Source organism: Aulonocara sp. 'chitande type north' Nkhata Bay, linkage group LG4 (assembly GCF_057382095.1).
Source record: "Aulonocara sp. 'chitande type north' Nkhata Bay isolate Kocher_YH1m ecotype deep benthic linkage group LG4, A_spYH_male_GT1.1, whole genome shotgun sequence".
Taxonomy (NCBI): Eukaryota; Metazoa; Chordata; class Actinopteri; order Cichliformes; family Cichlidae; genus Aulonocara; species Aulonocara sp. 'chitande type north' Nkhata Bay.
In genome coordinates this window covers 7,864,075-7,887,139 of record NC_141347.1, presented here as the reverse complement: position 1 = coordinate 7,887,139, position 23,065 = coordinate 7,864,075, and the positions used below count along the sequence as shown (strand labels likewise).

At 43.3% G+C, this 23,065-nt stretch overlaps 2 protein-coding genes across 5 annotated transcripts in view; both read right to left on the bottom strand.

Moving 5' to 3' along the window:
- The window catches only part of prr12b (proline rich 12b), a 67,931-nt gene extending 51,983 nt beyond the window's left edge, over positions 1 to 15,948 (bottom strand). The window contains exon 1 of one of the 3 annotated variants that reach the window (XM_086288231.1): positions 15,437 to 15,948. In XM_086288231.1, the coding sequence (XP_086144357.1) occupies positions 15,437 to 15,519 (83 nt within the window). In that variant the 5' untranslated portion in view covers positions 15,520 to 15,948. The remainder of the gene's footprint in view (positions 1 to 15,436) is intronic. The other 2 variants (XM_086288229.1, XM_086288230.1) reach the window with 2 other exon arrangements.
- A 150-nt stretch (positions 15,949 to 16,098) lies between these two features.
- On the bottom strand, positions 16,099 to 22,897 carry prrg2 (proline rich Gla (G-carboxyglutamic acid) 2). 2 transcript variants are annotated; one of them, XM_086288234.1, is made up of 7 exons: positions 22,264 to 22,897; positions 22,084 to 22,180; positions 20,060 to 20,255; positions 19,806 to 19,836; positions 19,371 to 19,503; positions 17,852 to 17,998; positions 16,099 to 16,383 (listed from the first exon to the last, which is right to left on the bottom strand). In XM_086288234.1, exons 1-7 carry the CDS (start codon positions 22,283 to 22,285, stop codon positions 16,341 to 16,343), a joined length of 669 nt encoding a protein of 222 aa, XP_086144360.1. In that variant the 5' UTR covers positions 22,286 to 22,897; the 3' UTR covers positions 16,099 to 16,340. The 2 variants fall into 2 exon arrangements, with proteins under 2 accessions (XP_086144360.1, XP_086144361.1); XM_086288235.1 differs by having other exon boundaries at positions 20,060 to 20,232; positions 22,264 to 22,892.
- Positions 22,898 to 23,065: the final 168 nt, after the last annotated feature.

Sequence of the window (23,065 nt, the reverse complement as noted above, 5' to 3'; positions counted from 1 at the left end):
ACCTCCTTAATCCCACTGACACGTCTTCCGAGGAGGAAGCAGAGTCTGGGGATGAGGGGAATGACCCGCCAATTTCCGGGGGCGAGGTCACTGAGGCAGTTAAACAACTCCTTGGTGGCAGAGCCCCTGGTGTTGATGAGGTCCGCCCCGAGTTCCTGAAGGCTCTGGACGTTGTAGGGCTGTCCTGGTTGACACGCCTCTGCAATGTTGCGTGGAGATCAGGGGCAGTACCTGTGGACTGGCAGACCGGGGTGGTGGTCCCCATCTTCAAGAAAGGGGACCGGAGGGTGTGTTCCAACTACAGGGGGATCACACTCCTCAGCCTCCCTGGGAAAGTCTATGCCAGGGTGCTGGAAAGGAGAGTTCGTCCGTTAGTCGAACCTCGGATACAGGAGGAGCAATGCGGTTTTCGTCCTGGTCGCGGAACACTGGACCAGCTCTTTATCCTCTCCAGGATACTTGAGGGTGCATGGGAGTTTGCCCAACCAGTCTACATGTGTTTTGTGGACTTGGAGAAGGCATTCGACCGTGTCCCTCGGGGTGTCCTGTGGGAGGTGTTGCGGGAATATGGGGTGTCTGGCCCATTGCTACGGGCCATTCAATCCCTATACAACCGTTGCAAGAGCTTGGTTCGCATTGCCGGCAATAAGTCGGACTCGTTCCCGGTGGGTGATGGGCTTCGCCAGGGCTGCCCTTTGTCTCCGGTTCTGTTCATAATTTTTATGGACAGGATTTCTAGGCGCAGCCAAGTGGCGGAGGGCTTTCGCTTTGGTGGCCTCAGAATCTCATCTCTGATTTTTGCAGATGATGTGGTTCTGTTGGCTTCATCGGGTGAGGGCCTCCAGCTCGCACTGGAACGGTTCGCAGCCAAGTGTGAAGCAGCGGGAATGAGGATCAGCCCCTCCAAATCTGAGGCCATGGTTCTCAGCCGGAAAAGGGTGGAGTGCCCACTCCGGGTCGGGGATGAGTTCCTGCCCCAAGTGGAGGAGTTCAAGTATCTCGGGGTCTTGTTCGCGAGTGATGGGAGAAGGGAGCCGAAGATCGACAGACGGATTGGGGCTGCAGCTGCAGTAATGCGGACGCTGCACCGGTCCGTCGTGGTGAAGAGGGAGCTGAGTGTAAAAGCGAAGCTCTCAATTTACCGGTCGATCTACGTCCCTACCCTCACCTATGGCCACGAGCTGTGGGTAGTGACCGAAAGAACGAGATCGCGGATACAAGCGGCAGAAATGAGCTTCCTCCGAAGGGTTGCTGGCCTCTCCCTTAGAGATAGGGTGAGAAGTTCGGCCATCTGGGAGGGGCTCAGAGTAGAGCAGCTGCTGCTCCACATGGAAAGGAGCCAGCTGAGGTGGTTCGGGCATCTGACAAGGATGCCCCCTGGGCGCCTCCTGGGTGAGGTGTTCCAGGCATGTCCCACCGGGAGGAGGCCCCGGGGAAGACCCAGGACACGCTGGAGAGATTATATCTCTCGGCTGGCCTGGGAACGCCTTGGTATTCCCCCAGATAAGCTGGAGGAGGTGGCTGGGGAGAGGGAGGTCTGGGCCTCTTTGCTTAGGCTGCTGCCCCCGCGACCCGGCCCCGGACAAAGCGGATGAAGATGGATGAAGATGGATGGAATCCCAGCAGTGATTTAGTACAGGACCCTCCGGAGTCAAGAACGCTGTTGTTTGAGACGAAGAAGATAGAGGCTTGAATAGAGCTCTAGCTGAGGTGTTTGAAGGGGAGAATGTGCGGAGCCCAGATTTAAACCTTGCAAAGCGAGTTTGATTGATGATTGGACCAGAGTGATGATGTCAGTATTGAGATCGACAGTGTGGGAAAGCAGTAGAGGTGTAAACCGAAAAGCAGTCAAACACCCAGGAAAGCAGGTAGATGAGTGATTACAGATCTTCCTTATTGAACTTAATCATAAGCTTCATTATTGTTTAAAGAGGTTCATATGGTTGTGACTAACCACTAGTAATGTTTAACACTAATATTTTCACTATTGTGTGTGAAGTGTTAGAACATTCCCTCTGTGTGATCAGTAACTAAATATGAACTACATATGCCTTGTATATGTCTTCACTCTTTTGTTCTAGGACAGATTTCTGACCCTGAGATGATGGTATCTGGAACCAAATTAAGCCAGTCTGAGAAGGAACTGATTCTGTCTCATCCTGGGACTGTCCTACGTGGTTCCCCCATGACGTACCACTGTCCATCCATATGTCCAGTGACCTCATCCTGTACCACATGGCTCCACAGTTCCTAGACTTTTCTTTGATGCAGCACTTTTTCAGAGGTCCATTTTGCCCAAGTTTACATCTGTTTATGCTTCTCTACTCCCTTCAAGTTTGACTACAAATGTCCTGGGAAATTCAGAAGGGAACCAGGCAGCAGTCTGTATGTCTTGTATGGGCACGGCAACGCAAAGCATGGCTGACTTCCAGTCATTTTCAGGAGCTATGCTGTTGCCACAAGGGGTATGAGGAGCAGGATTCTGCAGTAAAGACCCCAGCTGCTGAGATGTGTGTTTTGATTTTATTTGCATGATTTGTATTTTTAATATTTGTTTTGTAGTGTTTTAATCCACTGTGGACTGGGTGGACAACGGACAAACTGGTTAACACCTGTTGAGGTGTGGGTGTGCCCTGAGGTGGCCTATCAGCTGCTGAAAGGACCTGTTAAAAAAACTGTCCGAGCACAAAAAAGGGATGAGGGCCCAGACTCTAGAAAGTAGGAGCACGTATAAGCCAGGTGAGAGAGAGAGAAGGACATGCTGCCTGATCACCAGGTGAAAAGGCTTGCGTGAAGATGGGTCCACCAACACGGCACGGCCATCGAGCAGTGGGAAACAACGATCGACACCAGGGCAGAGGTAAACCTGTACCTGTGTCTGTGAGTACTGTTTGTCATTCGCTGGCTGCAGCCCTATTGGTGGTGAGGGCTCCTATGGAGATTAGCCAGGCCAGGGGTTTTTCAGGACAATTTTATTGAGGGTTTGTGTTGGATTTTAGTTTTAAAAGAACATTTGTTTTATTGTTTAATTTTTTAAAATGGGAATAAATTTGTTTGATTAGACTTGCTCAGTGTCTTTGCCCTGGGCTCTGATTCAGACCTTCTGGTGTGACATTCAGGCCCACCAGCTTTAGCGTGTTAAATTCCTTTATAGTCGCCTCTGTTTGGGCTTGTTGAGGTGAAGAGCAGTATTTAAAACATGACGTGTCCAGGAAGCTCACGTCAACATACAGAATGGCTATGCCACTCTGTGCCATTCACACAAGGACTACTGTCATGGTTCTGGGTCTTTGACCCACTGCTTTGTGTTTAGAGCTTTTAAACCTTGTTAATTCTTTATTGTTCTGAGTTTTGAAAAAATTATTTATGTTCCTTGGTTTTAGTTTTATACCTTGGTTTCCCTGTGTTTATGAGTTATGCTTATTCCATATTGTTTTCGCTGTGTATTATGTATGTCTAGTTTAAATGTCTTACATTTATCAGTTCCCTTTAAGCGCAGTGGTTCTTAACCTTGTTGGAGGTAGAGCAGGGCGATATGGCCAAAAATATTTATCACGATATATATTTGAAAATTTGCGATAACGATATAACCGACGATATAATTGATGCGAGACAAAATACAACTCCACAACATTACTAGCGCAAAAAGACAACCTTCCATTTATTTTCACTTAAACAAGAAGCTGGTTTTTATGTACATTAAAGCTTTATAAAAATGTAACAGTGCAAATGCAAATTCCTTGCTGAAAGTTTAACCAAAAGGCATTTCCAGTAGAAATGGGCTGACATATCCTGAGCATAACCATGTATAATATCCACTGAAGTTAAAAAGAGGTGCTTTGCAACATTAAACTGCAGTGTGCAGTACGTATTTTTCGCACCATAAGGTGCACGGGATTATAAGGCACATTAAGCGAAACAAAGCAGTCAGATAAATCAAACTTTATTAAACTCATTCTTCTTGCTTCCTCCACTTCTGTACCATTGATTCATTAATGTTGAATTCTCTGGCAGCTGCTCTATTCCCATGTTGTTGCAGTATATTAATGACTAACCTCGTATTGTGGATGGATTATCTCAGTTGTTCTCCTGACTGAAGTTTGGTCCGTTTACAGCATCCTGCCATGCGATTGCATTTGTCTCTAACCATGAAGAACCTTCACGTTAACTTTTATAAGTGGAAAAGTGTTAGTGTTCGTCCTCCAGCTTCACTGTTTATGTTACGCTAACATAGCTGTGTCGCTAGCGATTACGTAGCACATCATTATATACCAGCTAACCCAACTTCAGTAACCCTACAAACGTCACTGCTGTTTAGTTTCCTGTCTTCATTTATGTTGGAAGTGATAGCAGAGCTGTACGTTTGATTTTTTTCAGAAATCTCTCCGTCAGAACATGCAATATCATGCTTAGGTAACTAGCGAAACTAGCGAGCTAACTTCCGCTAGCTTCCTGCTAACTTCTAACTCCGTTAAATGTAATAACTTTTGTTTTCATGGATGCCTGGAAGTTAAACTTTATAGTTACACCTGGTAAAGCAGCAATGCTGATCGTTTTATTAAAGATGAAAGAATTTAGACAGTTTTTAACTCTAAGTGATGCTGCAGTGTTGTTTGACCTGAAGCATACGGAGTTTAGGACCCAGATTACTCCCAGATTTAAGAGCATCTTAGTCCGACAAATATGACAATGACAACGGCCGCTTGCATGTTCTGCAAAAAAATGTGCTTTGTTGTGTATCTGACGGACAAACACCAAACCAGTTCCACATCACTGAAGTTGCACCATTTTCACAAACCAATTCTGGTTCATCTGTTTCACTCAACAATCGGCCATGTGCGTATGAAAACAAAGGCACTGCGCATGCGCGTTTTACTCCCATTCTATCGCGATATTTCATTTTCCTATCGTTGCCTAACATTATACCGGTATTACCGTGAACGGTATAATATGGCCCAGCCCTAGTTGGAGGTACTGAACCCCACCAGTTTCATGCAGCCACTGAACCCCTCTTTAGTGAAAAATAAAATATGATTTTTTTCAAATTCAAGACATTCATGCTTTTTACTGGTGCGCAAAATGAGCCGTGCATGTCACAGCGGAGGCTCTGCCGAACCCCTGAGACCGACTCACCGAACCCCTAGGGTTCGATCAAACCCAGCTTAAGAACCACTGCTTTAGTGTCTCCCTCCTGTCCTCTTACAGTGACCTCTGTATTTTGTCATTTCGTATCTTCCAAGTCCGTCATCTCTTTCTTTGTTTACCTGTTGTCTGTGTCAAGCTTATGTTTCTTAGTCTGTCAGTGTTTCTGTTTGCTGTTTTATTTTGATAGTCTCTTGTCATGTGTGCTTTATGTTCAGTTTGCTTCCCATCTGTCGTTTTGTCTAACTCCCAGCTGACTCCACTCACGTAATCACCCTCCTGTGTATATATTATGTCAGTCTGCCTTTGTCTCCAAGAGTTTGCATTTGGATCCTCTACTTGACCACTACTGGCGAGTTCAGGCCAGAATGGCAATTATAGGACTGGTATGACACAACCTTGTCACTGATACCCGAAACAAGCTTAACTGTGGAAAGAGTTTGATGAAGTATTTATTGTTGAATTGAAGGCTAACTTAGACCTGTACTATTATAACACACTCATGCATTTGTACTTTGCACTAAATTGAACTAAGCTCTTGCCTTTATAACCTCTCACCTTTTCCCATGTGGTTATTTGCTAAAGACACTACAATCAGCCATTTCAATGTTGTCCTGTTTTTGTAAATTAAAGAATGCTCGTCACTGTAAGGTCAGGGAAGAGGTTGTCTCCAGGGTGATCTCTGTGCAGTCCAACATGAACCTGACATTGGCACACCTAGAATTTCAGGGACATGGCGGGCTTGACTTTTTCCCTGCTTCTCTAGATATGAAGTGAGAATGAACACAATGCAAAGATAATTGGCCCAGGTAATGGTATTTCTCCTGACTGTGGCAATGCACAGTTTAAACATGTAAACAAGGAGTTGCTCCTTAATATCAGCAGTACCCTTCATGGAGTATATCAGAAACTCATCGGTTCATGTTATGCTTTGGGGAAGGGTTAGGGTCAGGCAGGCTTTCTCACCTACCTTCTTTGTTTTGGTCCAGTACACTAGTTGAGAAGTAGATTATGCAAAAGATCCTAAAGACACTTGGATGGAAATTTAGTGCAGAGTTTTATTTGTCCATCTGATGCATACTATTGGCTGAACAGGGCAGGAGATGGCAGAACTACGTCTTCCAACCTGGTTTCCAGGTCTTAGATTCCCAGCCTCATCCGCACCTGTGGAGATAAAGAAATTAAATACAATAAAATAATAGTCTTGGCATATTTCCACTACATGTGAACAGACCACAGAAGAGCAATCATAACCAAAACATCTCGTTAACAACATGCCTGCAGATTCCACTCCCAGAATCCCCAACAGCTAGAAAGCAGCTGTTACAATGCAGTAAACTGATGAAACTGATAATTCACTTCAATTCAGTTTGGGTTTGTTTGTTTTTTTCAGCTAGCGCCAAATCCCAACAGTTGCTTCAAGGCACTTTATATTGCAAGATAAAGATCCTAAAATACTACTAAGATAACATATTTACAATACTTGACAAGTGAATGTCACTGAAATATGTATGTGGATTGATTAAAATCTGTGAGTGCATGCATATTACCTAATTAACATGGAAGACTCCGAACAGGCTAGTTACAAACGTACTGCTAGATACTGCTACGTGAATTTTGTGAACAAGTTATGTAACAGATGAGTTGTTGTTTGGGCTGAGAGGCATTTAACAGTAAATTATTTAACAGTACATATAACATTACCATACACATTGAACAACCTAATATCCATGAGGCAAAAGCTTACCAGCGGATGGGTGTATCACGCAGTCATGATCCAGCTTCACAGCAGTAGCAGCCATATCGCTACCTTCACCAGGCTAAGATGACGCAGATTGACGTTTATTCGTCATTTCATATAATGACTGCTTTTCAGTGGTGGAGTAGAACTTTTTTAAGAGAAAAGGCTTGGGACAACACTGCTTTTTTGACAACTGATTGTGCAGCCACTGAAATAATCTTCTTTGCTTATTGCATTTATGTCTATTGCATAAGTGCAAATTCAGCACCTCCTGTCTTCTGATCACTTGTATCTATTTCTTCTTAACGGCTGTCCCAACCAGGAATGAATGAAAAGATAAGTAGGGCTGTTTTTGTGTACAACAAGAACAGCCTGGCATGCTGCAAAACTTTGATATTTACACGGTGCCATTTCTTCTGACCTGCAAAGAAGAAATCTACTATCTACTTATCACTACATATTAGGATGTCCTGCTGCTTGTTATGAGCAACTTCCGATAAAAAAAAAAATGTGAAAAAGGTCTATTATGTGATAATGCACTGCAGGTTATCTTACAAAATAACGTGAAAGTAATGTAATAAGTAATGTAATAAGTACACTACTTTCTCCAGTGAGAAATTCAGTAACATGCTGCATTACTTTTAGGAAAACTAACAAGTAATGTGAATGAAATTACTGTTTGTTTGTTTGTTTTAGTAAAGACCCCAATAATATTCATGACATGACAAGTATAAGTGTATTAACAGTTTAATTTGATTCTATTGTTGTACACCAAAACATTTGATTACATCAGTAAAATTCATAAAATTCCTACATTTAATCTGTATATATAATATACTTTTTAAAAAAAAGTATATTCTCGAAATATAAAATTTCTTCATTTCAAAATGTCTTCTTCAAAATACTTTTCAGGGGGCTTTTTAAATAGTTTGGTAATAACGAATTGCAAGCTTATAAGTAATTCAAGCATGGACCAGGTATTCAGAATGGCTATATGAAAGTTGTTGTACAAAGAATGTTCCCATCCCTACCTGCCCACCCATGAGGCCTACTACACAGTCAACAAATCCACACAGTGTTTATCTTTAAAAAAAAATCAGAAGAACAAAAAATAATGGTAATGATAACAAAGAATAGAATAGAATAGAATAGAATAGCCCTTTAATGTGACTGTACATGTATAACAAAATTATAGGTGCTCCACACCAACGGTGCAAGAATAATATTTTTTTAAAAAGACATCAAAAATAAATAGCCAACAAAAGCAATATATACAGTCTAGAGGAATATATACAAAACAACAGAAAGGCAAATAAGATTAAAAGGGTGAGTCAACTATTCCCGTACCTTCCAGTCTACTACGAAACATGTAGCAAACTTTTCAGCCATCAACTTGTGTGGCACAGATCGGAGATCTTACTGAAGACTTCCTTTCAGCAAAGTCTTCCCTTTCAGAAGTTCTTCAAGTAAAGTAGACAAACTATCTACACTATCTTGACAAAACGTCTGAAGTCTGAGGTTGACAGGAAGCTGGATCCTCACAGGGTGCCCCAGGAGTGAAGGGGATGCTTAGGAGGCCAGTGAAAGTGGAAGCCAGACGGGACACTGGCAACAGCAGAGATGGACCCCCTCAGAAGGCTTGGCTGGCGGGCAGTGTGAAAGAGGCCAGCACCAAAGATGGGACCCCTCAGGAGGATAGACCAGAGAGGAGAGGCTGAGGTGGAACTCATCTGATGGTCGAGCAACTGCATCATAAGAGACCCTCTGGTCCAGGACCTCTGGAGACCAGGAACTATGTCAAAGAAGACCCTCTGGAGGCTTGGCTAGGGACTGACATCAGCAGAGGTGATGGGGCACCGTGCCTTAGCTGGCAGCTGATGACGGCGACAAGGAAACAGATGATTTGGAAGGAGTGTGGTGATGATGGAGGAGGCAGAACCCCTCCAGAATCTTGGTAAATGGCCTGTCATTGAGGCGCAAATCCTTGTGCTCTGGCAGTGTTGAAACCACAGGTTCTGGCAAGGTGGGCTCTGGATACTCGGGACACTCTGAGGATGCAGGATACTCAAGATACTCAAGGGTGCTGGAGCAGGACATGCAGCCAACTCAAGCAAACGGGATACTCCAAGTACACTTGGAGGTCGCTGGAGATACCAGTTGAGGTACAGTTTTTATCGAGACCCCAACACAGAGAAACAGTGTCTGATTTCGCCAGCTCAGGAGCAGAAAACAGTTTTTAACAACAAAACTCAGAATTAACACAGACTGGCTTAGAAAATAAAGCCTGAATTTTCATGTTGGACTCAAAGATACCCAGCTCGTTTTCACAGTCACCAGGCTGTGAACACAAAACACAGCTAGTTTGGAAAAACAAAGTTCATTAACAGATTGGAAAGCTTGGATCACAGAAAACTGTTTTAATTTCAAGCTCAGTCTTAGTACTTGAATACTCTTAACAGAGGACACCAGTCATGGTACCATTGTGTGGCAGGCAGGATCTGGACCCAAATGCAGGGCTTGGAAGACAAAAGATAAACTCAAAGGCTGGCAGGGCAGCTGGTGGTGATCGGACAATCAGACACTCCCTTTATCAGGAAGTCAGTGGCACAGGAGGGAAAGCCGTCCCAGGAGTTGGATAGCAGAAAAGCTGCACCAGTAATCTCACTAAAGAAAGCTCTAAATGAAACATCTCCAACTCCGCAACACTGTGTATGTGTACGTGTCCTTGTGTCGCTGAAGTAAAACTAAACATAAGACACAGTGAACAAGAATTACCAAGATAAAAACAGGAAGACTCCACAAAGTATTACTGGAGCCCAATATAATGCCATCCAGAGTAAGCAGAGACATGGTGGGGGAAAAAATGAATGGTGGCTCAGAATTAAACACATATTTTTGAAGCTTAAAATACACCAAACAATTGACAGATAACACATCTGCATAATCATTTCCAACACTCTGAAGGCCAGCGAGGACAATTTGGATGCTCTCCAGGAATACACTGACTAGTGCTTCGATGTTAAGAAGGCACAGAGTTCCTCTTTCCAAGAACGAGACACCATGTTCAGAGAAATTGCCCAGAAGACTCCCCGAAAACAACATCACCACCCGGTGAAGACATTGGCGACATCCTCTTGTCTCTGGTCGAAATTCTACACCGGGAATTGCAATTCCCTTTGAATCGTTGGAATTTAGCCACTTGCTGCTGACCAGATCTCGCTACAGGGTCAATTCTCTAAAAGTGTCACCCAGGTCAGTGAAGAAAATCAAAACATTTTTCTTCTTTTTTCTCTATGTATTATTGTAGGGTCTACCTTGTAGTCTGATTTGTCATAACTTCTCCGTTTTGTGGTAAGCTTTTCTTTGGCTGTCACTTCTTCACCCTGACCTGTCTTATTTGGCTCAGCAGAACTGAAATATATATCCTGCTGCTTTTACACAGGCACTCACATAAGCTCAGTGATTCTCTGCGCGATCAACCTCTCACATGTTTAAGCTGCAGGAGATTTCACTTGTCATGTTTGCATAGTAAGCTAACGATTAATAAGACGATGTCAGAGGAATTGGTGCGCAAATTATCATCACTCACAGATCAGTGCTGTCGCTCTCTATACACAGTTCACGCGATTGCAAAGTGAAAGCAAAAAAACAAGCGCAAATTCAAACATGATTTCAATGTCACATATTGACAGTGGCTCACCGATGCCAATGACATAATTACCCAGCTACATTTCCGAAAGAATGCAAAAGCATTGACATATATTTTTCCTTCCTACGATAGGCCGACGGGCAGGGAAGAGATAGATTTTGGTAGCCCGACTGGAAAAATCACTAGCCCCGGGACGTCGGGCTAGCGATATTGCAAGCCCTGTATCTGATTGAGGAATCACTCATCTTTGGAAAAGAGAGTTTATTACAGAGAAATGTCTCTTTCCAAAATAAAAGCTATACTATCCGCTTCTTCTGGGCTATATTCTCAGCAGCATAAGGAGAATCCTGTGCTAACGGCTGTCTAAATGACTCGGCTAAAGTTAGTAGCATGCTTGTTGTTTTTGTCTTTGCACTAGGATGATGTCGGAGTAAATGTGCAGTCATATTCGTTGTGTTCCCACTAGTGCTGTCAGCGTAAATCTCGTTGAAATGACGTTAATGCCACAACACGGCAAATCTCCGTTAACGAGCTACCGCCGATCGCCCCGTGCATGGGGCTGGACGGCCAACACGTTAACGAGCTAACTGCGCTAACACACTAGTTCCCACCAAAGTAATTGAGCATTGCGTGGCACATCCAACATACTGTTTTACTTTAGTCCATGACGCGCTGGAACTCATGTGCAATTAATGACTTTGCAATGCACAGCCATGTCTTCACTTTAGACCTGTAGTCAAGACCGCCTAAACCAAGACCAGGACAATACCAAGACCAGAGGGTATCGAGACCAAGACAGAGACAAAAAAAGTCTTTAAACTGCAGCCAGCTGCTGCTTCGTTTACGGGTGTCAGGCACATTTATGTGTTTTTGCTCTCGCACAGCCCTCCTCACCGCTGTCTACTGTCTCACTCATTCACTGAGAGGACAGACGCACGCTCCACTTGACTGTCGCGTCTCTCACCCTCTCTGTTTTTCACATAATGATATTATCCTATATCCTGGCATCTGATTGGCCACAATATGGAGGGATTGGAGCGTAGCTGAGTCACTAGGTTATTCTGTTTAGATGTTGCATATTAGATTGCCCCTCGTTTCCTTACCCCCTGTGTCCCCCCTCCGTGTATCTGTGAGTTCCCATGCCTCATTTCTCCTCCTTGTGTTTTCCCCAGCCTGCTATGTCTGTGCTCTCCCTGTGTTCTCTCTTCCCTTCCTGTCTGTGTCTCTGTGTACTTCCTGTTTTACTTTGATAGTCTCCCGTCAGTGTACGTCACGTTGTGTTTGCGCCTGCCCTGTCTCATTAAGATTATCAGTGTCACCTGTGCTCCCCATGTGCTCCCACGTCCCTCGTTATCCTTCTGTGTATTTATGTCTGTGTCTCCCTCAGTTCTGTGTCACGTCCTTCCTCAAACTGTGTGACTTTCCCTGTGTCTCTCCGAGTTAGTATTTCCCAGCTCCGTGAGCTTGCATTTGGGTCCAATTCCTTTTTTTTTTTTTTCTTGCCTGTCCCGTTTGGTTCTTTTGCATCAGAATTATTGTCTAAAGGCGAAGAAAGATGCCCAACGGATTTACTTTACCAAATGGACCATCCCGGCCTTGCCGTAATGGTCTATTTGATTCACCTTTTTTTTTATTCCACTTGTTAAATACAGGACAGACTTGAGTGGGGAAAACAAAGGGGAGAAAGAAAGGGAAAGAAAAACAGCGGGGAAGAGGGATGGGGATAAAGGGCAAAAAACAAAAACCAACAAAATAAGCAGACAAAAAATGCATCTATCAATCACCTGGATCACCTGTTGAGAAAGAAAGAAGAAAAAGAGAGCAATAGAATAAACAAACATCACGATGATCTATGGGAATGTAACAGTAAATACTAAATATTAAACATTATTGTGCAGCACGTAAGATCAACAGAACACAGTGTGCTTTGAGGTAGGAGCCAAAAAGGGTGTAGTTTGTGGGTGTGATCACCCGTGTGTACACCTGTGAGCATGGACGCGCTTGTTTTTTGTTTTTTAAAAGGTTCCTTCATGTAATGATCTGCTAGAGGGTGTGGGGGGGGGGCCACAGCCCCGTCCTCCAGGGCATGAAGCAGGTATGGAGGAGATCAAAACTCCAGACATCCAGAGGCCCCCAGAACACAAGAGACCAAGGAAGACCAACAGAGGGGCAGCCGCGCCACTGTCCCAGAAAGAGCTGAGGAGAGTCCCAGATGAGGGCTCACTCAGCAGCCGCGGAGCAGAAGCCAGGGGGAGTTGCAGTGACGCGCCCGTGAGCTCCGCCGGCAGCCAGCCGTGCCTGAGTGACCGAGCCCCAGGCCGAGAGCCCGGGGGCACCCCACCTCCGAAGGTGCCCGAGCGAGCCCCAGGCTCCAGGCCCCGATAAGCAGCCACCAAGGAGTGAGCCGGTGGCAGACACAGGCATTTGGGTCCAATTCCTGCCTGGACACAGCGTATCATGGCACAAATATGCATCAGCCAAAACTGTCTGCAGAGAACATAATAATGACAGTACCAGGGCCCACTAGGATGACCGTGACTCATGTGACAAACATCAAGTCATGCACAGCTCAACACAGAAAATATTCTTGAAATGACAACTTTAGAAGGAAGGCATGTTTTGGGGGAGAAGTGGAAAGTGCTGAATATAATCACAGAGCACACAGAGAAAAGTACTAAACTGAATCAATTTCAGCTTTCATTTTTCATGATGTATATTGTATTAATAATTAAATTTCATTATCTGTGTCTTTACCAGACATTTGCCACACAGGTGTAGATACTGTAGGTTCAGTGAATGCTGAAATTGCACTGATTGGAATATACTGGACATTCAAAGCTAAGATTCAGCGCACTGTGTTGGAGGCTGGGATTGGATGACTTCATCATACAGTATATACAACCTTTGATCATCGTTTATGTCCAGTTGAGAATGAATCTGTGCACTCACATATTAAATGAACTGAAATCAGTAGTGTGATCTCCAGTCTTGATATAAGGAATGAGAGACTAAGGAGCTTGGAAAGAAAAGCGTCTGGACTTCTTTGAGTTGCTTGAAGACGTTTCACCTCTCATCCGAGAAGCTTCTTCAGTTCTAAGGGTCAAATGGTGGAGAGTCCCAGATTTAAAATTCTGCTGAAAAGAGGTGAATCAGCAGAATTTTTGCTGGAAAGAGGTTTTTGCTGAAAACAGCTGAAAAAGCTGGGATTTGTGCTGAAAATAGTTTAAAAAGTTTAACTGTGAACTGAAAGAAATGTTGCCATAAGCGGGATTTGAACTCCAGCCTCCCAGTCTCAGAACGGCTGCTCATCTCACTGAGCTAAAACACAGCTCAGCCCAATACAGACTTGCGGGGTGGGTGGCTGTAACTCAGGTGGTAGAGCAGGTCAGCTACTAACTGGAAGGTTGGTGGTTCGATCCCAGGCTCCACCAATCTGCATGTCAAGTGTCCTTGGGCAATGCATCCTTTGGAGTGTGAATGTGTATGAATGTTAGAAAAAGTTCTTGGGTGAATGAATTAGTTGTATGCTCAGAGTAAAAATGTGTCTATTATGCTCTATAAGAAGCAGTCCATTTACCATTTACAGACTAGTGAAGAAACATTAGTCATGAGCTCCAGTCAACAGATGTCTTATTACGTGTCTATTATGAGTGGCAGGCAAACAAGGAGGTGCTGCATGCACCCATTTCACTCTAGTCCCAGGAGGAGACTAACACTGAGAGGAGTCAAATGCAGCATCTCGGGGGAATCAAGAATAAGTGCTTTTCAACGGAGAGTGATTTTTTTTTATTTCACTGAAGGGATTCACTGAAAAGACACTGGGAACAAGAGTTGTCTGATGTAATGTTTACACTGCGAGACACTGAAAGGCTGCTGTGTACGTTATTACATGAACATCTGACCAAGACTTTACTTCTGACTTCATGTCGTTACATTTAAAATATGAAGACAAATATTATACACATGATGGCATAAGAATCAGTCTTTGCCTTGTTTTTATAAATCTGTAACTAATCTATTGGAATCACAGTCATACTGCCAGACTTAATAAGAGCCGTTACTAACAGAGAAGCGCTCTGAGACTGTTGTTGTTGCCAAGGCAACCACTAATGTGCAGCTAGGCTAACAGGAGCTTGCTAACTTTAATAAGACCGTGTTTTATACAACAGCACAGCCATATAAGGAATCAGCTGATCACTGCCTGCAGCGGAATTTCTTTGCTTTTTCTTATTTAAGATTGAAGTCACCGCCTTATTGGGCAGGTTGGTAATGTGTCTATGACGGGGACAGGCTGTCTGCTCCGGAGAAATGTGCTGTCAGACACTGGGTAATGCTCAAGATGCCTAATGATAGCGGCTAATGTCAGCTTAATAGTAGCTGCCAGCCTGTGTGTTGTAGTCAAACAACCGCACTGGGTTCTATTGTTAATGAATTAGTTTCTCTTTTACAGAGAACTGGCAATAGTGCGTTAGTTTCACTGAATAAAGGCTCGTGTATCCATGACTGCGCTGTGTTTGGCACAGTGTTTCGTTTGCATACACGCTTTCATGTGTGGACTATGCCCGGTGACCGTGGCTGTCATGCTTGTGTTCGTGTGCAGCGGAGACAATGCAGTGATGAACACTGATGTACTCATACATGTGTGTGTATGTGGGGGGACTGTTTTGGTTTGTTCAATAACGAAACCGTCCTCTACCAACCCGCGGTTCACCCCTGTCCGTCTTCGCATCACTGTTAACCTTCCCCCCAATAAAATAACGGCTGGCTGTACCCGAGACTGGTGGCCGTGCAGCCGGGCTAAATACTCGGCGCAGTCAGCGCTATGCCACGGCATTGTCAGAGCCTCTTAAGCTTACCGGCAGTCAGAAAACAGCGCTCCCCATGCTTCGGCCACCGAAGCTTACCTTGCTTTGGCCGATCTCTCGTAACTCCATCCCGTCCCAGTCCCCAGATCTCCGAAGCCCGAAGCGGGATAATTCCTCTCCATGAAAGAAAGAGCTGGATGAAGATGCACAGATAGTGAGGGGGAGGGAGGGAGGGATATCTTCACTTCCAGCGCCAGATTCTGTTTATTCCTCTGCTTGACAAGCCTGTAGACTGAGCGGGGATCGGGGGCGGTGTGGGGAGCCGCGGCGGACAGGAGCACCTCCTCCCCCCTCCTCTCCCCGTATATTTAACTGTCTATTGTCTCTCGTGTTAAGCCGAACAGATGCTCCACGTCGCAGCTTTAGTAAGAGAAATTATATTCACGCTGCTCCGATAGCTGCAGCTTACTCGCTCTTTTTGCGTTTTGTTCACATGACGCCATTTTTAAGAAGAATGACTTGGCTGGCGTGATCGCCTTCTCTCTTACAAGCATACACGCCTTCGCAGTGTGCTGTAGACCATTGTAAACACAAAACAAAAACTAAGCTTCTACAGCAGTTTTACCTTTCTATGACAAACAGCACAAAGGCTGCAAACATGTCCAGAAGAACTTCCTCGTGATTCTAATTTAATCTACTACTTGCATGCTTATTTGCTGGCTTTGCAAGTCACAACAAGTTATACAATGACTGGAGGCATGTGAAATTGTTACATGATTTATTATATAAAATGCATCTTGGTTTTTCTTGAACACAAATGCACAAACACAGCACAAAAACGAAGTCTTAAGTGATCAGACTAGTGACAAATGATTAGCTACGGTCCACTTTGGGACTGTCTTTGAACTGCACTCCTAAGGAAAATATGTATATTTTAAAAAACAACCAGAAATTTTCCCCAAACCATCAGTGTCAAGGTTTCACACAGTGACCTCCAGGGCTTTCATTCATTGTCACCTGGATCAGCAGATACCGACGGCGCACCCCTGTGGTCAAAGACAGGAAGAAAAACTTTGTGAATAGCAGCATGATCAATGAACGTCCAGCTGTTTCCGTTCCTATGAAAAAAAAGGTTTTTAGAAAGACGGGGGTGCAGTTAGTTTGAAAGCAAATAAGAGAACTGAACTATTTGTGCAACATCTCTAAAGTTAGAAATATCCTGTCTCAGAGTGACGCTGAAAAACTAGTTCATGCATTTATTACTTCCAGGCTGGACGACTGTAATTCATTATTATCAGGAAGTCCTAAAAACTCCCTGAAAAGCCTTCAGCTGATCCAAAATGCTGCAGCAAGAGTCCTGACAGGGACTAGAAAGAGAGAGCAGATTTCTCCTGTTTTGGCTTCCTGTTAAATCCAGAATTCAAAATCCTGCTCCTCACATACAAGGTCTTAAATAATCAGGCCCCATCTTATCTTAATGACCTTGTAGTACCATATCACCCTATTAGAGCACTTCGCTCTCGCTCTGCAGGCCTACTTGTTGTTCCTAGAGTATTTAAAAGTAGAATGGGAGGCAGAGCCTTCAGTTTTCAGGCCCCTCTTCTGTGGAACCAGCTTCCAGTTTGGATTCAGGAGACAGACACTATCTCTACTTTCAAGATTAGGCTTCAAACTTTCCTTTTTGCTAAAGCATATAGTTAGGGCTGGACCAGGTGACCCTGAATCCTCCCTTAGTTATGCTGCAATAGATGTAGGCTGCCGGGGATTCCCATGATGCATTGAGTTTTTCCTTTCCAGTCACCTTTCTCACTCACTATGTGTTAACAGACCTCTCTGCATTGAATCATATCTGTTATTAACCTGTATTATTGTACGATCTACTGCACAATATGACTGTTGTTGTGATTTTGAGCTGTATAAATAAAATTGGATTGAATTGAATTGAATGTGTGATTGCTTTCTTCATGCCATCACACACATTTGGTATTGTTTGAAGTATCATTTCATTTTCGATGTGCACATACAACACATACCATACACTTGCAAACACCACTGCATACACCACTTTACACCACTCATATAGACTTTCTCGCATCATGATTGTCATTGATTATCATACTATAATCAGTGTAGTGCATATATGGATGGTTCCATGTTCTTCATCTTCTAGATAAGTGGACCAAAGTTATTTAGACATTGCCTGGGACACCGAGTGCCAATATCTATACAAATATTTCAAATTTGTATGCCATTTCATTTACTGCAAACATGAGTACATTTGACAGTTAAATTAAACACTCATCTGCAACCTGCTTGCTTTCCCTTCTTTGTAATTGTGTCTTTACTCAATCAGTTTCACTTGTGTTGAATTTGTTACACCTGTTTCCAATTAGTCACCTTCCCGTGTATAAATACACAACATGTGTTGTGCTTCTCTCACCAGAATGTCTTAGTACTCTTGGTAGTCAGTCTTTCCAGTGTTCCTTGTGTGTGCACGCTTTGCCTTCCACTTACCCTGAATATGGTGGTGGTGGAGCATCGTGCTGCCCACTGTGGTTCAGGGCATCGTTGTAGCTAGGCAGACCGGGTGCAGTGATCCCACCTAGGGGCACCGTCTCCGGAGCTGATGTATGCCCATCTACTGCAATTTGTACTGGAGGTCTGGAACAGCACACAGCACAACACGCCAATTTTAAACCCCTTTAGTTGCTGTATTGCTAATAAACAAACATAAAAACGTGAAAATGTTTATACACTATATTGCCAAAAGTATTTAGTCGTCTGCCTGTATTTGGTCATGTAAACTGGGCTAAAATCCCATTTCTAATCCATGGGTTTAATATGATGTCGGCCCACCGTTAGCAGCTATAACAGCTTCAACTCTTCTGGGAAGGTTTTCCAGAGAAGGTTCAGGAGGTTTCGACCATTTTTCCTGAAGCACATCTGTGAGGTCAGACACTAAGCATGTGCCCTGCCTTAGGTGCCACCTATTCCTAATCTTTATAGGTATAACTGAGTGATTTGCATAAATTAGTGCTGTTTCTTAAATTTGTAAAATCTGTGACAAATTGTATTGTTTAATTTTTTAGTCTGTTAGTGTCTTGGAGCAACTGTAACCTACATCATTTCCTTAGTGATCAATAAAGTTTTCTGATTCTGGATGGAAGATGAACAACTTTAATAAGTGACCGACGCGTTTCAGCTTGTGACCCTGATGAAGGCCACAAGCCGAAACGCGTTGGTCAATTATTAAAGTTGTTCATCTTCCGTTAAGTGTTGCTGGAGTTCCTGCTTTGTGAATTCTTTCATCTTCTCCATGCACCTTGGAAGCAGATGAAGTTGTGCCAGAAATCTTTGCTGTGATTCTGGTACAGCTGACTCTACTCACCATTAAAGCAAAAGTACTTAGGTCCAAAAAAGGAGAGTTCTAGTCCCAGTGAGCCTTGACTGTGGCTCAGGCGGTAGAGCAAGTCATCTAGTAATCAGAAGGTTGGTGGTTCAAGCCCTGGTTTCTCTGGTCGACACATAGCCACATATCCTTGGACAAGATACTAACCCCAAGTTGCTCTCTGATGCATCCATGCTACGACTGTGAGTTCTGTATTTTTCTGTCATTTAAAGTTTTTTGACTTGCTTCAATTTTTAGTGAGCCATACCTGGGTTTTGTTCTTTCATTTTTTAAGGTGACAGTGGTTTGTCCATCTCTTTTGGTTTAATTACTAATAAAAATATTAATGAACTTTAATAAACAATTCTGCCCTCATGTCTCCTTTTTTCAACCCGGACACTTTGTGTTACTTTCCCACATCCCCTGGACCTTTAAGGGAAAAATAACAGTAAATAATTATAAATTTGCACAAACTCTGGATTAAGAATAAGGGATTAATATTGTCTTCTTGTCTACTTTGTATTTTTTTTAATGGTCTACTGGTTTTTAAAAGACTTTACTGGGAAATGTTACTGGTGTCGGTTAGGGTGTCACTTTGTTCCACATTTCTCTGTTACCAGATGATCCACATCGGAGCAAACGTACCGGCCAGACCTCCGTGCACCCTTTTTCTTGGCTTTGTAGCAGTACACTCCCAGCACCGTGGCAATTACAGCAGACACTAGTACAGCCAGGATCCCTGCCACCAGACCTGACACGTCCAGTCTGTTTGCACTACCTTCAAAGACAAACATCATCACCCCACTCAAAAAATGTTTCTTCAATAGTTCTCCTGTTACTCAGTCAGACAATCTGTAGCCAATCACTACAGCAATGACTTCAGTCGTGATACTGTTGGAGGTTTGAAGACGTAGATAAAACAGCAAAATTAGAAAATATACAAAATATACAATCGACAAAAAATAGCAATATGGAAAAAAGAAAGTGTCATCCCAACTACTACAAAAAATACATTCGTCATTAGTATGCACATTTGAACAATGAAATGAAAAGGTTAGCATAGTGATGCTAAAGTATTACCTTGATTGGTGTACGTTTTCCAAAATTTTTCCTAGAAATGGAAGCCAATGAAGATTAAATGAAGAGGTCACCTTGAATAAGTTAAGTCAAATTGTTCAAATACTAAGAGAAAAGGTTTTGTATTTTAAATATTAAAATAAAAAAAACATGTATATTTAGGTGATAAACGTGTAAATAATTGTTAAATTAAACTGATAGTTTTTCATTCTAAGACTCCAGATTAAAAACAGGTTCTACAGTCAAAGAAGAGTCACCGTCTTCGCAGTGTCCTCAAAAATCTCTCTGGCTTCCTCGTAGTTGCAAATCTCTTCCATGCACTCCCTCTCCACATCACCAGGCACAACCAGCTCAAAGTCCCAGCTGTTATAGAGCAGTGAACGGGACAGGAAGGATGCAGCTTCTGTCTCATCCACCAACACTGGATCTCCTACAGGGTGTAGTTCACTGTCACTGATAATCAAAAACATAACTCATACGGACATCAAAAGTCAAACTCTCTAGTCTGTTGTCTAAGCTCCAGATTTCCCGTAGTATCTCTGACCCCTCTTTTTATGGTTCATGTGGCGAGGGATGCATTCTCAAATGTACTCAGGGAGCTTCAGCCATCAGACCCCACCAAACACTCCTCAGACAGTGGGATACTGGGGTTTTCTGTGATTCTGTTTAAAATCACAAAGCTGGTTTTGACTGCTCCATCGCTGGATGAGTAACTTGGCAAAAAGTCCTTGTTGCTTTCGAGCTCAGATGTCCATTTCTGCTCTTCGTTAGTTCTTGTATTCCTGTGCGTGCTTAGTCTAGTAATGGTGATTCAAATTGTAATCCTTAAAAACTCTTGTGCTCTCCACAAACAAAGCTTTGACTTCAGTAAACAAGTACTTATAAGTGCATTTCCGGAGCTCCCAAATTCACATCTCTGATAATCGGTTCCAACACATTTACAGTGAAGCGGCATTTCCTTGCACACACATATGTAAATGTTAAAAAAAATAGCCGTCAACAACAACGTTGTGTTATGATTTCACACAAAATCACAAAAAACAAACTGTGAAAGCTGAGAGTGTCTGGTGGCTGAAACTGGACAAAACTGGATTATTTACATTTGAATGCTAATTTTCTGTGGAGGTCCATCATGGACCTACTTTAATGCCAACGGGAGATTTTCAGTGTGGTAGCAGTCTCCCTATCAACTTCTAAAAATGTATATTATGAATTATAATTGTAATTATTGTTATTAATAATAACGTTGTTGTTGCTGAGTATTTCTGACACTTCTGATCTAATGAAGGTATAATTCACACACACGCTCACCAAAATTAGACCACAGAAGATTAGAAAATGCTGCCTGCTGTGATAAGTCTTGATTTCTGCTGCAACATTCAGATGGTAGCGTGGTATTAAGGTATCTGTGAAAGATCCTTTCAGGATTCTGCTTCCTGTGGTGCTCGGTGCTGTGGGACTGTTAGTTCCAGCTGACCAACGTTTAGTTTCACGCACAGCCTACCTGGAGATTCATGCTGACAACCACAGTCACATCTCACTCCAGAGGAGCATCTTGGCGATGTGGGGGAATGAGACATTTGTATTGTGTATATGTGGATGAACAACTGTGTGATGCTAATGTTTCCAGTACTTTTTTCAATCTGTACCACAAACAATCCAAGTGAGCTGTGCAGGCCCAGCGTACTAGAAAGATCAACCTAACGTGGGTCATACACAGAGGTAGGATGGAGCATGAGGAGTGGTTGCCTTTCTCCTCCTCATGGCGCCCTGCTCATCACCACTGTGTTTATGTGCTTAAAGAGAAATCACTTCCTTGTAATGAAAACTGATTCTGAAGTACAACTTCACCAGCTCATCTACACAAAGCAGAATGTATATACACCATATATATATGTTTGTAGATGGTATAGCAGCCGTGGCCGTTTGTCTTGAAACAGCTGTAATCTTCACATTTCAAAATTTTGACTTTATTCTCACAACAATGTTTTGTTTTGCTTTTTTCTTAATGGCACCCTAATACTCCTTCATAGGAAAGCCAGTGGTGCTATATAGAATTTGTTTTTATTGTTATTTATTCTAAATCCTGCTACCAAGGAGCTGCTTCTAATTTCACTTAACATCTGATGTTTAATGGCAATAAACTACTCAGATTCACAGAAGAGCAGTTTCGTTTTCCTCTAGTCGTGCTGTTGTTGCAAGGCACGTTTGTGTAACTGAAGCATTACCACAAATTATAAAGCTAATTTTTATGAAGTGACAGGAGACAGGTGTGGGTTACCTGGTTGGTGTCTGTACGTGACGGAGCAGTGGGCCATCTGCACGAGGGACAGTCCGTTCATCCACAGCAACAATAACGCGGCTGTCGAAGCACAAAACTACACAGGAAAAAGTGCAAGAGCACCTGTGAAAACACTTGTAGTTAGAAGCCCGAGTATGAAGATGCTCCTCCAACACTGACCTGTCCAACACAGCTGCTCCATTTGGCTCCAGTTTGTTCCATCTGTCAAAGCTTTCTTGAAGAAAAACAAACGTATTTCTCTTGGTTTCACCAAAAACAGAGCTAATAGTTACTCCACTTCATTGCGCACTTTATTGCGCTGAGACGATCAGGAAACAATAAACCTGTCGGACAGCATTGCACCTGAAGGGAGGAACCTCCACAAACTGGTTTCACTGTTTACTCACAATATGCTGTCTATGTCAACATGTCCAATACACAAGCAACACACGTCTGCCTTGTAACTATAGAAGCGAGTGTAGAAACAGCCTTTAACCTGCCGTGCCAAGCTAGGGTATCCCCCCATCCCCTGCGTCGGGAGCGCGCACAGGGCAGGCGGCGCGGATCCACACGAAGTGTGAAGTTTTACTGAAACAGTGAAACACTAGTGTCGGTACGTCACGGCAGGAAATGATACATTTATTGTTCTCATGTGGATCATTTCAACAAACCGAGGACGGACGTCTGCGTGGACTCTCAGCGAGTAAATCCCCGTGTTCGTCTATAGAAACGCGTCTTGTTTGTCCATATTTTACATATGTGATCATCACTTAAGTTGTTAACCAACAACATGCAGCTCCAGTCATCGCTTGTAACATCAGCTCCAAAACGCCACGGCAAAAACCACAGGGTGACGTCACCTGTCTATGGGCGTTAGATTAATTAACAACCATATAAATATTTTAAATACCAAATAATGTCAGACAATATTTTCACGGACCGGCCTTTAAGGCGGATAAATACAACAAAATGATACGACCGA

Excerpts from the sequence above, each read along its gene's own strand:
- prrg2 (XM_086288234.1), bottom strand. The coding sequence starts at position 22,285 with ATGGAGCAGCTGTGTTGGACAG. Across the intron at positions 17,999-19,370 it reads GGTGCACGGAGGTCTGGCCG|ACCTCCAGTACAAATTGCAG; the intron begins GTACGTTTGCTC and ends GTGCTGTTCCAG. Across the intron at positions 16,384-17,851 it reads CCACCACCACCATATTCAGG|GGGTGCGCCGTCGGTATCTG; the intron begins GTAAGTGGAAGG and ends CTTTGACCACAG.